The 15,565-nt window shown below is 48.0% G+C and overlaps 4 protein-coding genes and 1 non-coding gene across 5 annotated transcripts; 2 read left to right on the top strand and 3 right to left on the bottom strand.

Annotated features, from left to right (window-relative positions):
- Positions 1-1,221: 1,221 nt before the first annotated feature.
- Positions 1,222-3,406, top strand: Pdw03_4285 (Calcium/calmodulin-dependent protein kinase, putative; the record flags this gene model as incomplete). Its single annotated transcript, XM_066100703.1, has 4 exons — positions 1,222-1,641; positions 1,758-1,805; positions 1,955-2,199; positions 2,257-3,406. 4 exons carry the CDS (start codon positions 1,222-1,224, stop codon positions 3,404-3,406), a joined length of 1,863 nt encoding a protein of 620 aa, XP_065956103.1.
- A 983-nt stretch (positions 3,407-4,389) lies between these two features.
- On the bottom strand, positions 4,390-6,281 carry Pdw03_4284 (Sugar transporter, putative; the record flags this gene model as incomplete). The annotated part of the gene is made up of 4 exons (XM_014675828.1): positions 4,390-5,506; positions 5,559-5,776; positions 5,831-5,943; positions 6,026-6,281. The coding sequence occupies 4 exons, from the start codon at positions 6,279-6,281 to the stop codon at positions 4,390-4,392; spliced, it is 1,704 nt and encodes a 567-aa protein (XP_014531314.1).
- A 3,060-nt stretch (positions 6,282-9,341) lies between these two features.
- On the bottom strand, positions 9,342-11,101 carry Pdw03_4283 (Carboxypeptidase 5; the record flags this gene model as incomplete). The annotated part of the gene is made up of 4 exons (XM_014675830.1): positions 9,342-10,231; positions 10,290-10,516; positions 10,567-10,849; positions 10,903-11,101. The coding sequence occupies 4 exons, from the start codon at positions 11,099-11,101 to the stop codon at positions 9,342-9,344; spliced, it is 1,599 nt and encodes a 532-aa protein (XP_014531316.1).
- Positions 11,102-12,097: 996 nt separating this feature from the next.
- Pdw03_tRNA10 lies at positions 12,098-12,169 on the bottom strand. Its single transcript has one exon. It is a non-coding gene; the product is annotated as a tRNA-Ala (tRNA).
- Positions 12,170-13,232: 1,063 nt separating this feature from the next.
- Positions 13,233-14,777, top strand: Pdw03_4282 (Sucrose/H+ symporter, plant; the record flags this gene model as incomplete). The annotated part of the gene is made up of 2 exons (XM_014675831.2): positions 13,233-14,542; positions 14,612-14,777. The coding sequence occupies 2 exons, from the start codon at positions 13,233-13,235 to the stop codon at positions 14,775-14,777; spliced, it is 1,476 nt and encodes a 491-aa protein (XP_014531317.2).
- Positions 14,778-15,565: the final 788 nt, after the last annotated feature.

Raw genomic sequence — 15,565 nt, 5'->3', positions numbered from 1 at the left:
GTGAAGGCGGAGCCGATTGTCATTTTATTAGAGTACATGCTGTAATTAACAAGCTCACGTTAGGTAGAATAGATTCTACAAGTGAGATTGATGTTAGCAGAAGAGATGGTTCAATCTGGCAGCACTAACCCTCGGTGCAGGAGAGAAGGGCCGTTGGCTAATCTCTAGATAGTTACTAAGCACGGCGTTAGGCACGGCCAGGGCTATGATGTATGTACCTGTTGGCCTCATTTAGTAGTTGCTCTTACATGGCTTGATCTAGATGACCATGTGAAGTCGGCCAAATTGAAACTGTCGGCTCCCATATGTACATAGATAGGACTCCGTCTCATATATCTGCGCAGTCCTCCAGGTCGGTTTGTTTGCTCTCGCAGATCAAGCATTCCAGTGAAGGGTTGAGATTTAGATCTACATTTCGTGGCTCTCCGTGAGAATTGGAGACTCAAAGCTTGGCAGATATTAAAAGAGCGGGCAATACATATTATCACAGGAGAAAAGCAACGCGAATCTATGAATCGGGAGTTCCTATAGTTCCAACAATTCCAAGCATGTGGCAACGGATGATGACGGTATAAATCCCCACACAAGCCAGGGTTTAAAGACTTTTGGAATCAGGCCAAACCAGCATTTTTGTACAAAAGGTTCACCTTGATAAGGTAAGATGCCAGGTATGTTCCCAGAAAATAGAGAATGGCCTATAGAAGTTAGGCGTTGAGCGTCTCGTCTCTGGCTGCTCAGTGGCTTCAGATCCGAGGTATCTCTGGGATAGTTATCCTATAAAAAAAACATTCTACGATACTATACAACAAGAGATTAGAATCAATATAGATCATTACCACGGTGGATCAGTGGCGTGAACCATGACGTCCCGAGAGGTCGAACCAGGAAGTCTGTCGGGTCTTGGCAGATGACATCGCAGGGAAAGATCTCATTTCGTCATAGCTCTCCCCCGCCATCATCTCGTTCCTTTCTCTCCTTTTCTTTTCTTTTTGATCTGTAGTTGTGTGGTCTTGATTTCTCTCTCTCTCTCTCTGTAATTTTCTTGTTTTGTGATTAAGTCCTCCAGTGGGGTAACTCCATTTCTCAATTTGTCTGAAACGCTTCCACACCTTGAAAATCCCTTCAATCGCCGACATCTGTTATCCTCTATCTCTCTGTTTCCCATTTGTCTCCGAAACTAACCTAGACACCTGTTCATGAATCACGATTTATCTTCGAATCATGAGTACAATACAGAATATCAAGAACTTTATTCGGCATGGCAAGCAAGCCCGCCTTGTCACCCCTCACTCTGAGCCGACGACCGACGTTTCCACCATCCATGCAGAGCCACAACGCCAACCGATGGGCCAATATTCACCCTCTCTCGAGGCTTTTGGCCCTGAGGGCCGAGCTAATGCTCTTCACAAACCCGATTCTCAGATCAGGCAGGATCGCTCTGTCGAAATCGAACGTCTAGTGGCAGAGGAGAACATGAACCGATCAAAGATGCCCAAATACCCTGGTCTCGAGCGCTGGATCTTAGTAGAGAAGATGGGCGACGGCGCTTTCAGCAACGTCTATCGTGCCAAGGATTCGACCACGGAATATGGCGAGGTGGCCATCAAGGTCGTCCGCAAATTTGAAATGAACAGCAATCAGGTAGGTTCTGCCACAAGGTGCCTTTCTTCTTCTCTTCCCTTTGTTTTTGTGTTTGCGCTTTCTCGTGGTTGCATGGTTTCCAATTTGTATATCAACTTGGCCAATACGTTCGGTAGAATGATCATAACTATCCAAGGGTCAAAAAAGTCCCCAAGGCAGCGGAGGTGCGCAAACCACTCTTTCCTGACACTCGATTGGCAACGGTGATTTGCGTTTGCCGGCGAAACGAGATACTACCTAATGGCATTTCTTTTGCCGTTGCGCATGGCTGCGCATCTTATTTCATCATTGCTGACTCTAGTCTTTTTAATAGCGGGCAAATATCCTCAAAGAAGTTCAGATTATGCGCAATCTTGACCATCCAAACATCGTCAAATTGATCGATTTCTCCGAGTCTCGACAATACTACTACATCGTCCTCGAACTCTGCCCCGGGGGTGAATTATTCCACCAAATTGTCCGACTGACATATTTCAGCGAGGATCTAAGTCGTCACGTCATTCGCCAGGTTGCAGAAGCGATTGAATATCTACACGAGACCTCAGGTGTCGTTCATCGGTTTGTCAGCCCGTCACTAGAAAAGTTGCCCTTACAGAAGCTAACATCTTTATTAAGTGATATCAAACCGGAAAACCTCCTGTTCTATCCAATTTCCCACGTTCCCAGCAAGGATCCCAAACCTCAACAACCAGGGGATGAAGATAAAGAAGATGAGGGAGAATTCATTCCGGGAGTTGGTGCGGGTGGTATTGGCAAGATCAAGCTCGCAGACTTTGGTCTATCCAAGGTGATTTGGGATAGCCAGACGATGACTCCTTGCGGTACCGTCGGATACACAGCCCCAGAAATTGTCAAGGACGAGCGTTACTCTAAAAGTGTGGACATGTGGGCCATGGGTTGTGTGCTCTACACACTTCTCTGTGGGTTCCCTCCGTTCTATGATGAAAGCATCCAAGTCCTTACCGAGAAGGTGGCACGCGGCCAATACACCTTTTTGTCACCTTGGTGGGACGAAATTTCCAAGTCGGCACAGGATCTGATCTCGCATCTCCTCACCGTGGACCCCGAGAAGCGATTCACCATCAAAGAGTTCCTCGCACACCCCTGGATACAGGGTACTGACGAGGAGACTACCGCCGCTGCAGATGCACCCCCTCTGGCAACTCCCTACCTCCAGACCCCCGAAAAAGGCCCACAGCAACTCGACTCCGCCAGCGCCGAACACGGGCCCTACCAACCCGCCAGTGCCCGCATCCTCGATCATCCCTCCGTCATAGCAGAGCGCCGCATGGACTTCCGATCTCCAGGCGCTTTCAACCTCCGTGAAGTATTTGATGTCGGATACGCAGTGCACAGACAAGAAGAGGAAGGAAAGCGCCGCGTGAACGCGCGTCAAACCAACCGCAGTGGTACGGCAGGATTCCAGTCGGCACTTAGTGCTCTCAACGAAGATTATGATGATGAGCCCGAATACAGCCACCGTCTCGGAGGCCAACCACCAGCCAAGGTGGCCAAGAACCAAGGGGAGATGGCCGGAATGGAAGCCAAGCTCCGATCTACGAACCTCGGCACCCAAAGTAGCGCCGCACAGGCACGACAACCACCCCACCAGCCAAAGCCCAAACAGGGCTACGGGATGCATGATGCCAATGTCGCCAATGCTGCAAGGAGCTCTATTCGCAAGCATCAGCAGCCGTTTGAGCTTACCCTGACCGGTTCCACATTGCTTGAGAAGCGAGGTCGTCGTAATCAACCGGTGGCATAGACGGGATGTACTTCTTCCATCAGGGTCATGATGTGATGTCTTCATAACTTCTTTGCGCTTTGTTGATGAGCGATAATATCACTGGGAATTTATTCGGTTTCTGCGTTGTGCTTTCATGGCCTTTGTTTTTCTTCAACTTTTCTGCGCGTTATCGGATCGGTCCCGGCGAGGAACCTGCACGCTACATAGTCACGATTGGAAAATGGATGAAGTGGGTTTTCTTTTTCGCTTTCTCTTGAGTTACCGGGGAGCTTGCTTGGACTAGAATGGAGTTCTTTGTGGTCATTTCCTGTTTTTTTGCTGTCGTTATCATAGGGGCTACGTCCATTCATATCTTCTAAGGGTTTGCTAAGCATTTTATTCAACTTTCCAAGATCGAAGCCTTGGAAGAATTCATCTCTTTCACATAATCTTCCTTTAGTAGCAGACTAAAATTGGTCCTTTCATTTGCTTACTGATGCAGCGAACCTATTCCCGGCCGCTGCTGTCTTGTAGCCAGAGCACTCAGGGTTTCATTCCTACCAGTATAGATACAGACTGGTGGTAACTTCTGGTAAGCCAAACACACAATGTCGTTCACAGGATATGTGATACCTTGCATAGGTTTTGATTTGGAAGTATCTAAAATATCGAAATCCAACTGAGAATTAAGAAAGATAAAACACAAACGTGGGTATCTCGATTGGTATCTCATGTATGTTCAAGTTCAGTGGCCACCTGGGAATGGCCACTGCATTCTGATATATGAAGGCAACACTCTAACCAGTCTACATGTCCCCCGAGTGATTTGAGCAAATGGCAATCCCATGACCGAATCATTCAAACCGTAATTGTAAAAGGACGACTCCGTGATAATTAGATGTGCTGTCCTTTTTGGTCGTGTCTTCATCTTGTACTTTCCAATACAAGGAGAAGGCTGTGTGAAAATTGACAGTTTGCAAGCCAATTTTGGCAAACCGAAACACGAGTTAACTCGCTGCTTCTTAAAGTGTCTGCTTGCCCCGTGTCTCGATGGGTAGGAGACACATAGCCACAAAGGAAGCCAGAATCAGCGCGCCGGACGCGTAGATGGGCGAGTTGGGGTTCGCACTGCCAGTGTAGATGGCGACGAGGGGAGCACAGAGACCAGCGATACGGTTAAGGCAGCTGGAGATACCCGTGCCAGTGCCGCGGTTAGGGGCGGGGAAGGTCTCGGGGGTATAGGCGAACAGGACACCATACATGATGTTCTGGAAGGAGGCCTCAAGACAACTGCACAGGAGCTGGATGTCGGAGTTTGTGGATGCGGTGAAGCAAAACAGCAACACACCGGTGATCAGGGCGGAGATGGCCATGGTGCCCTTACGACCAACGTACTTGAGCTCAACTGTCCAGCAAGCCAACACAGAGCCAGGAAGACCAACGATGGAAGTGATGGCATAATTACGGTAAGTGATGTAGTTCGAGTTGGTCTCGCCACCGGATTGGGAGAGGTACTGTGGCAGGAAAGCGTTGAAGAGAGGATAGCCCATGCCGATAGTGGCCCAGCAAAACCAGAGCAGAGTGGTATTCCACCCCATGCGCTTGTTGGAGAACAGGGGAGCAATGCGCTCCATTGAGAATTTGGAGAAGAAACGGCTCACGATTTGAGAGTAAGTGAGCCCTGTCTCTTTTTCGTGTACCTCGACATGACCACCGATTTCGTTGAGGATCTCGCTGGTCAACCAGGTCTTGGCACCGTTCTTGTGGGCAATGCCATGAATCGAGGCGACGGCTTCTTCCTGGCGGCCACGGGAGAGCAGGAACTTGGGTGACTCATACAAATGGAAGAAGAAGAAACGCAGAATAAACATGACGAAAGTGATGGCACCCAGAGTGAGGACCAGGTAGCGCCAGCCCATGTTGTTCTCTTTGGTGCAGCCTTCACGGCTAGTGCAACTGAAGTTGGGGATGAAAGCCCACGCAAGCAGACTGCCAATCAGCTGGCCAACGGGCCACCAGACGCTTAGCATTGTCAACATGTTGCCAGAGACAAAGGGGAGGAACTCCAGGAAAAGAGCACCGTCGACAGGCAGGTTCCCCCCCACACCAAGACCCAAGCAAGCAAACAGAGCACATGTTCTGCCTTGATGATCAGCGAAAGGTACAAGATCGTTGTTTTCATAAAATTTACCCAATCCAAGTGGGACCGCCACCCGCAGCCAGACCAAAGGCACCAGCCATGAATAGAGTAGTGTTGAAAGCAAGACGACGACCAACAATATCAGAGGCAATACCCCAGAATGAGGCACCGATACAGAGACCCAAGAATAGAGCACAAGTAGTGAAACGTACCCACGTGTCGGAGAGTCCAAATTCGTAGGAGATGGGTGTTAGCGTCAAGGCAACTCCCTATACATGGTTAGATCTGATCCCTTGTGATCTCTTTGATTTTGAGCTCCCTACCTGAAGCCAAATGTTGTCTGCTGTCCACCCAAAGCCACAAAGAAAGAACAGTTCCCATTGATACCGGCCCATGCCAATATCTTGCAGGGCTCTGTTGATCACCTTTGCCTTGCCTGTGTAGTCGTGTTAGATCAACAGGCCAATCGCCTAAAGTGCTCACGCCGGGACTGGTACGAAAATGTGGAAGGAACATACGGTCATAGGTAGAGTCATGGGTAGAAGTGGAAAGATCAGACTCGATTTCTGCACGAAGAGCCTCGAGGGTCAGATGAGTTGAACCCTTGGAGCGGGCCGCACCGTTCTCCGAGGAGGATGCTCCATCCAAGCTCTGGTTGGACTCTTTGTCTGTCTTTTCCGAGAGGGAGTGGGCAGGTGCATCGGTGAGTGGAATGACAACGCTGGGCAAGTTTGGACTATCCTTTTTGAAAGGGTTCAATCTTTGAATTCCCATAATGATGGTTTTCAAATGGTGCTTTGGAATATGATTGCCTGGAATTTTCTGTTGTTTCTTGAATATGTCGCTTTTGGCACGTTCTATTCTGTTCAAGTGTCGCTTGGGGTTTCGTGAAAAGCCGAGGTTTGATCTACAGATGTGGGGAGCTGTAATGGGGTCATCTATTCTGAATCCGGGGGCAATTTTCTGTGGGCCGAAAGTGACGCAAGGACAATGATCGATATATACTGCTATTCAGACTTGCAAATGGGCTTGTCGCAATCGCTGTGGAAGAACTCTTTGTCGCCAGGGTGATGCAAGGTCACTTGCTACTGAAGTGCGAATCTGAAATACCTCGTGCTTGGCCTTTGAAATTGAGATCTTTTCACAAGGTGGTTATGAATGATCGAAAGGGTTAAGACCGCGCACCAGAAGTTCTGCCACTGAGATATTAGATCAAAAGCCAAGAGACGGATCTCTAGCAAGATATGTGAATGAACTAAGGCAAGCTGGGGGGTCCACCTTGTCTAAGATGATTTGAGAGGTTTTGAGAGGAAGTTTGGGAATTTACGGAAGAGGAAAGAAGAGAAAAATGGAAACCAAGTGGGATTCTAGAGCTGCTATATACTACAGAATCCCAAGAACAGGTTAGATCCTTCCATATCCTTCCTGTGGTTTTTTTTTTCTTTCTCTTTTCCTTCTTTTTTTTAAATCCTAAATCCCTCTGTAGTACGAGTTGTCATCATTGGCCGAGGCCCGAGAAGCGGGACTGCAAAGATTGATATTCTGCAAATCGAATCCTAGGGAAAGGACTAGACCGGGGCGACTGAGGTACTCGAGTTCAATACTCCGTGCATCTGAACATCTTCCCTCGGTTTCCCTTGGCGAGTGCATATAACAGCGTACATTACTAGATCTTACAGGGTAACTTAGCACTAAACTGGACCTGATATGTTTTTGGCTTAGACACTACTAGCTGGATCTAATTCACCTAAGTACGTGACAACTAGTGTTACCCATCTCTCCTTGGTTTCCTGCAGTTTGGGCTTTAAGAGCTTTAGTTGAATCATATCTCCTAATACGTTGCAGTTTAATCGTGGCAGATTCAAACCGTCCTATTTGATGAAGTACCGGCAGGGTGGCCCCGAAAAAAAATAGGTCCCACTTGCACCGTGCTCCGGAGTACGAGGGCCACGCAGGCGTATTATATTAATAAAAATGGTGACTTTGGTTATGAATTCATAGCCGCACAGGGAATAGCTTAAAAAGAATCCCTAGTGACCCGTCAGTGGCTGACGTTGGCCGCTTTAACTTGTAGCACGGTCCTCCTAGTCGATCTAGACTTGAACGCTATCAAGGCAAATTCAACATACACACTATTCAGCCTTAGGGATCTTCACCTATTCTACATTCGTACCTTTCTGGCTACTCTGTGTGTAGCTCAGATGGTCCCATATAATTATCGGCATCTCATGTACCACATTTGAAAAAATAAAAAAAAAAAAAGTATACAATATACATCAGAAAGGGTTGAACCAATAGACAAACTTGATTCTGTACCTGAGCCGAGACCTCCTCATTGGCCTCTATGATCCACTGGCAAAAATTTGCAATACAAAGGAAGACCACTTTATTCGTCCTCTCTGCGGAGTCTGGAGGGCCTGTCTTATTTGGGGCAAAGTACGAAGTAATGAGATCAAGAAACCGCATGCATGTTCGGAATGTGATCCCTATTCTTTGATCTTCTCGCCTCTTTCCTAAGATGAACAACATATTTTTGGTGGTTTTGGTTTTGAATTGATCCATTTGAATGACCATCGAAGATCCTGTGAAAAACAATCAACAAGTAATATAACGTTGTCGAATTAGAGGAGAAATAAAAAGGTTCTCACGTTGAAGGCCTTGCGTCTTGGCGGCACATCTATGCCGCATTCAGACCAGGGGAATTCGCCATTGCGAGCCACTCACAAGTCTTTAAATGCTTCTGTAACCTCCTGTAACCTTCCCAGGGCCCAAGCACGTACTTCTTGCATAAATTACTGCCATTTGCCATTTTGGGGGTAAGCCTGGTGGTACGGTCTAATCCACATCATTGGCTTTCATTGGCTTTCATTGGCTTGCCGGCAACTGCCAACTTGGAGAGATTCTTTACCAGGGAGAGTGACTATCGGCTATGGTACTTGGCGAAGACCCTCAAAATCCGGTTGTTTCCTTTAACCGTGCAGAGTGGAAAGTCAATCCGAAAACGGGGAAGTCCAGGAATATTCAACTCCAGGGGGTCTCTTTTCCCTTTACTCAATGCCTTAGGTTGGACTAGTCCAAGTTCTATGTATGTTGTAGATTGCATCGGAACTCCCCCCGACCCGGTGTCTTGGCGATCCAAAGAGGTCTCTGGGCTCCGAGGAATCGAGTGAACCACATTGTCGATAAATTCTCCTTTGGGGGTCAAAGCTCTCGATTTGTAGTATTTCGTTTCCACCAACGCGATCCGGTAATTGTTGCCTCCGCTGAAGATGCATTGCTCGGGAGCATTGTGCTCGTAAGAGAGTGGATTTGAGAGCACCCATGTTGGACTCCGTACATATTTTTGGACATGGTACGTGGTGGGACCTTTGTCATGTGTGAACTGGCCCGCACTGCTGGAGCACACCACTTGGAGGCAGATTCGATATCCACACGAGCCAGGGGGGTGTGCGAGATTCCTCTCAGCTACACAAAAGTACGTTACAGGACACTGCAAGAGATAGCAAGTGCTTTGCAGCATGCCATGGAAAAATAAAACCAAAGGTCATAAATGGCGTCAGATCGGGTGCAAGACTAACAGGAAGCAGATCCTAGGCTCGTCGATATTCATTTCTATAGATAATGAAGGCCCTAACCGGGGGACGATGGTGGGGGTTCATGACAATCATTGGTATGGGTCCCCTCACTTTGTACAACGTCCCAAAAAATAACCATTTCGTTCGGCAAAGAGAAAGCTATACATCAATCCATCTTCACCGAGATTCATTCACTCTCACTCGGTGAGCTATCATCGAGTGGACATTGATTGCGGATTCCTCCGTTGCCAGTCAGACACTAGAGTTCCTCAGTCCGTCTGAGCAGCCATTCAAGGTGACGGAAGGACACGCGAGGCTGGTACTGCGGTTGCATGTGACCAGACTGGTAAGTCTGAGCCCACATCAGGCCACGCTCGTAGTGCTGAATACCCATGACACCCTGAGGGCCATCGATACCGGTTTCACCATTCTCCGCAAAGATATTGGCGTACATGAGATCCGGAATTTGGATATCGATGGGTTTGTTGGGCGGATTCTGGAACCCGAGATTGCCGTTCCAGGTCATGTTTTGGATAGCCAGAAGCGTACCGTTGGTGAGGACGACCATATCAAAGTCCCCGTTTGCAACGAGAACGCGGTTAGTAGCCTCGATAACCTGTGGCAAGACATGCTCGATCGGGTTCGCCGAAATGTCACCTTCTTGCTCCGGGCCGGAGTCACCACCGACGAACACGGGCTCATTGGAACATTCGGTCCAGGTCTCGTTGGGTGCGTGGAGCGCTCGCTTGACATCGGCGCGATCAAAGTAGACGCTTGATCCAGGTGCTTGGTAGTCGAGTGAGGTGGGGAAGGCGAGAACATCCCAGAGCAGCGGGCACATCTGGTTGATCTCGTAGATGTTGAAGCATGGGTTGGAATGGAATACTTCGTTGTTGACGAGGTCAAACACATCACATTCGTCGGATAAGCTGCTGCCTAAAAAGGGCGGCTGGACTCCAGATGGCGGGAAAGTGAGGTACTTGTGGATGAAGTCCTCGTATCCGCAGGATTTGTGCCTCCTGTCGAGCTCCGCCGTGAAGGATTCATTGAAGCTGAAGAGGTTTGCATTTTCGTGGACAAAGGGCACAACGGGCACTTGTTCCTGCACAGTGTCGAACTGTCCAATGGTCGGGTCATATGCCAGCGCACCTTGGGTAGATGGTCAGAGTTTTCATTTCCAGCCTTGTAAGAATTCACAACAACTCACCATGTAGATCGTAATACTCCTTGTCTTTTTCGTCGAGCATCGCGGCTGAGATGTAGGGCACATAACGTCCAGCATAGCTCTCACCAGTGACATAAATCTTAAAGTTCTTGATTCCAAAGATCTTCTGGAAGTTCTTGAAGAACTTGACAAAGTCCTGGGCTGTCTCCTCTTGTGAAATGGCAGTTGGTGTGCCGACGGAGTAGCCCGTTCCGACAGGCTGGTCGACCCTGCGACATGTTAATAAGTGTTGGGGTTCGTTTGCATCAGAAGTACTCACCACAGCACGTTGGTCAGGTTAACCCAAGCATAAGGGTTCTCCACCGGGGCAAAAGTACCAGGTTGCCAGATGAAGCGACCGGCCTCTTGTAAGAAACTCTCCATCGAACTGCATCCAGGGCCACCGTTGAGCCAGATGGTTACTTCATCTACAGGCTCGTTGATGGTAGGCTGGAAGATGAAAAAGAGCGATCTGGAGCTATTGTCCATGTCAATCGGCACCGAACCAGAATACATCTCGCCGATATCAAATGGAACCTCCGGCAGGGAGTCGACCAGGTAAGCTATGGGTCTATTAGGACTTTTGTTGCTGACAAGGATGTAACTCGACACTCACGCTTTGTCGTCTTGCTTAAGAAGCGGTAATCCTTGTCCGATTTTTGAGGTGTGTTGTTTCGAGCCTCAACTACCTGTTTGGCCTTCTCCTGTGGTGCACGGGCTCTCGCTGCAAAGCGTCCATGTTTGGCAGCAGTTGCAAGATCTGATCCCAGCGACAGGGCTAGGAGAGCAGATGTCAGGACTGATTTGAGCAACATCCTGGATCTAGTATGCGTGGGCCAGGAGGGAGATGAGAGTATGTCTACATAATATTCCTGAGGAGGGGACGCAGCTATATACTACCCTCGAAAAGGCCTACCGCTAGTCCCTCATCGTGTACTTCGTACTCCATAGGTCCATTTAAATTGACAAGTAGGCAGGGTGATTCCAATCTGATGATTGGAAGAAATCCTTAGCTGCGGGCCGGAAGATTGCTTCTTCTACGCAACCTGGGCACAAACTTGGAACATCTTGCTCGATAGCAGGTCTCCACCGATGTCGGTTTCCTTGGCCATCTCGAGATCAAGCCCAGAAAAGAAACAACGTCTGTGAAAAGTGTTGCTACTTCTTCTTTTCCCTAATCTAATAGTACTCGGATGGTTATATCCGCGGTATTGAATGTTTATGTGGGCGATAGTTTCACAAAATGTCGCTGCAAGGATTCGGCCACTTTATGCACGGCTATTATTGGGACCGGATGAGCGACGGATTCCGGAGAGATCGACGATAATCTGACACTTTAGGATAACAAAATCCGTGCTTGAAAAGCGGAGACAATTCGCAATTCGTCATTGGCCTGGCACGCCTCTTATCCCGGTTAAGGGTCGTGTGAGGATAATTGTCCTGCAACGGTTGCAACGGTGTGATGGGTAAAAAATCCTCTTGATAGATCAACCGTTATATTTTGCATTTACTCGGCCTGGTTAGAATCGTGCGTAATTCACCTGACTACATCCATCAGTAGCTGATGCGAAATGTCAGCCTGACATTGCCAAATGATAATAAGCATGCCAAGCTTTTCAGCTGGCTTCTTGGAAATATGTCTCTCCAACAGAGACCCCCTTTTAGCTGAGCATCAGTCGACGTGATTAATCCACTCCGTGGTATACTCAATTTTCCCCTATGAATACAAAAAAAAAACAGTCAATTTGGTTTTGGTTGATGATCTATTTTTTGGACGTGGTCTTAAAAAGGGACCAGGTGGAAAAAAAACATGGACTCGCGGGGAATCGAACCCCGGACCACTCCCATGCTAAGGGAGTATTATACCACTAAACCACAAGCCCAATTTGATGGAAGAATTCCCTCATTTATGTATTGTAAGCCTATGACTTTTGCTAGTAACTATTTGCTCAACACCAAAATTTATAGGCAAATCGAAGGTTTCCAATTCATTTAGGATGTAGACATTTTCATGCTTTCTAGGTTCCTAGCTTTGGAAGGTTATAAGTAATTGATGTGAACTCAATAGCCGATAAGCCTTGGTCAAAAATAAAGACATAACATGATCGCTGAAATATATATATCTGCCAATCGGCTTTTTAAGGGGCTCTATCTAGTTAGCTTGAGCTTTGGGTGTTGTCCGTGCGTCAATCCAATCACCTGTTTCTCTGGTTTGGTCTGTACAACTAGCGAACTCCTTATTGCTTAACTACAAGTTGATCCACGTCCACAGACGACTAGTTGATGCTCTGCCCGGAAATAGGTAAGATTAGCTGGTGCTGCCAGTAGTCAATAACCCCACGGGTTTCAACATTTCAGAAGTTCAGAGGTTGGCCACTATGCTGAACTGCTGTCATCGCCACAGCCGAGAAACACGGTGAGTTATACCCACTGAAACAACTGGAAAAAAATGGGGCATGTACTCTTCGTCATTCTATATGGTTGTTTACCAATGAAAATTGGCGGTGATGTACATCCAACATGACATGCCGTGCAATTGAAAAAAACCAAGATTATCTAGCTATAAGATTCCATATCTAGTCGGTAGTTATAGAGCCGTAGATATGCAGAAGCACGATATATAGAGTACACCCTACGTTGTACTAGGCAGTCTCAAAGGTGTTCGGGTTGACACAACAGATCCACTTCCCTCCCTACCCAATGATCACGCGGCCCGAAAATTTCACGCCTTTATTTTGACACTGGAGCACCAATGGGAAGGATTTAGTGGAGAATTTTTAGGTCTGGGAACTTTTGCGTATGACTCTTTTGGAGGGTTCGATTGCTCATGTTGGACTCCCCTCCTTTAAACTTCTCAGATCCCACCTCGGATTCATAATTCCAAGAACTCCAGGAAATCCTTCCTTGACAGAAGTGGAGAATATAATAGCTGCTCTGTCACATAGAATGTCCACCAATGTCGGATCTGACACCAGCAAGACCGACAGGCATGCATTTGATATCGTGAACACCGCCCAGAGCATCACAACTGCCCTTGACGAGAAGACTGCCACCCACATGGACAATGAGAAATTTGACACGGAGGCTGCACCGGAGCAAGAACCCGGCCCGGAGGATGTATACCGGACAGCGTCTACCGTGGCACCGTCTCAAAGGTCAGCCCAAAGAGACCCCGTTAGTCGAGTGACTACCGATGCTGAAGGGAACACCTACCCGGAGGGAGGCCTCGAAGCATGGTTGGTAGTGCTGGGCAGCTTCTTCGGTCTCTTTGGTTCGCTGGGCCTGGTCAACACCATTGGCACCTTCCAAGCGTATCTCCAAACCCACCAGCTGAAGGAATACGCCTCAGGAGCCAATGGTTGGATTTTTGGAATGTTTGCCTTTCTCACTTTCTTCTGTGGAGTGCAAATCGGCCCCATCTTTGATGCTCGAGGCCCCCGCCTTCTCGTCTTTGCGGGTTCAGTATTTGAAATGGCCATGATCATCCTCCTCGGCTTTTGCACTAAATACTGGCACTTTATGCTGGTCATTGGTGTACTGGGTGGGGTAGGAGCTTCTCTCATATTCACACCGGCGATCTCGGCGGTTGGACATTATTTCTATGAGAAACGCGGAGTCGCAACTGGAATTGCTGCTACGGGTGGCTCTGTTGGGGGCATCGTTTTCCCTCTCATCTTAGAAGACCTCTTCCCCAAGATTGGCTGGGCCTGGGCCACTCGGGTTGTCGCGTTGATCTGCCTAACTGTGCTATCAATCGCAAATCTCTTAATCAGGTCTCGACTTCCACAGAAGCCCTTTTCCAAGGAGAACGTGCTTCCTGACTTCCGCATATTCCGTGACCCGCGGTTCGCACTTACTACCGCGAGCGTCTTTTTTATTGAGTGGGGTCTTTTCGTGCCAATTAGCTACATCTCATCCTACGCCCTCGACCACGGTTTCTCCACCACGTTCTCGTACCAGATCATTGCTATCTTGAATGCCGGATCATTCTTTGGACGATGGTTGCCCGGCTTCTTTGCCGATTACCTTGGCCGCTTCAACGCCTTGATAGCGACAGTAGCGTTCTGCGTGCTCTGTAACGCCTGCCTGTGGCTTCCTGCCGGAGATAACCTGCCTCTGCTAATCGTTTACGCTGCTCTGTTTGGGTTCTCAAGCGGTAGCAATATCAGCCTGACGCCAGTCTGCGTCGGCCAGCTCTGCAAAACCGAGAACTATGGCCGGTATTACGCAACTGCCTATACCATAGTGAGCTTCGGGTGAGTGTCTTTTCTCCCCCCCCTGTGATGTCACCCACGTATCCCTAACTGACACAATTTTGCCACCAGCACTCTCACCGGAATCCCCATTGCAGGCGAGATCCTGGCACGCTGCAATGGATCCTACTGGGGCCTTATTACCTTTACTATCTGTTGCTATGCGGCTGGTCTGGCATGCTGTACTTCGGTAAAGGTCATTCAAGTTGGCTGGCGTCACCCTCTCGCGATATATTAAATTTCTGGACTCGGTATCTGGGGACTGTGACGCTGGCAAGTTGGTAATCTCGACACGATTTTAACGATGAATTAAGACAGAAATGTCTTTTTTTTCCCATCGACTTGCATTAATTTTTATCCATAGCTACTAATGTCTACATTCATCAATGTGTAATTACAGTTGAAGACTCAATCGGAGAACGTTTCCGACATCAACCGTACAAGTAGATTTCTCTAATGAACAGGGTTAGAAAAAAAAAAAAAAAACTCTTTGCCGCCATTGAGGCATAAGAAACATAAATGCTGGTAGCTCAGGTTCAGGTTCCCGACAGGGCTGAACAGGGCAGAACACATCGCATAAGATATCCGACAGGCACCGGATCTATGTAACCATCCAGTCACCATGATACCTCTGTACCTTATCCAGCCATGGATCTCACCACTGGGAATGATTTCCAATTGGTGCAGACTCAGCTCTCACCATGGAAACTACCAGGACATCGAAAGTTTACCCCCAAAAAAACAAACATCGACATCACCCCTGGCCAATCCTGTCGCCGTGATGACATCGAATGTTCATCCATCCATCACTAATGACCTCTCACTACATATACGACTTAAGCTCGCATCCCCTCCCTAACCTTCTTTTCAACCCGGGACTTTGCTTTCCTTTCAATCTTCTTCAACTCATCTGGTGAGCAATTTCTTCGTTGCTAATCTTGCTCCTGCTATCCAAGGATTCTTGAAGGTAGAATTGGATTCTATCATCAATTCGATCAATACCCAGAACTGCCGGCAAACTTGCAT

This window comes from Penicillium digitatum, chromosome 1 (genome assembly GCF_016767815.1).
Source record: "Penicillium digitatum chromosome 1, complete sequence".
NCBI lineage: Eukaryota > Fungi > Ascomycota > Eurotiomycetes > Eurotiales > Aspergillaceae > Penicillium > Penicillium digitatum.
This window is presented reverse-complemented; position numbering and strand designations above follow the sequence as displayed.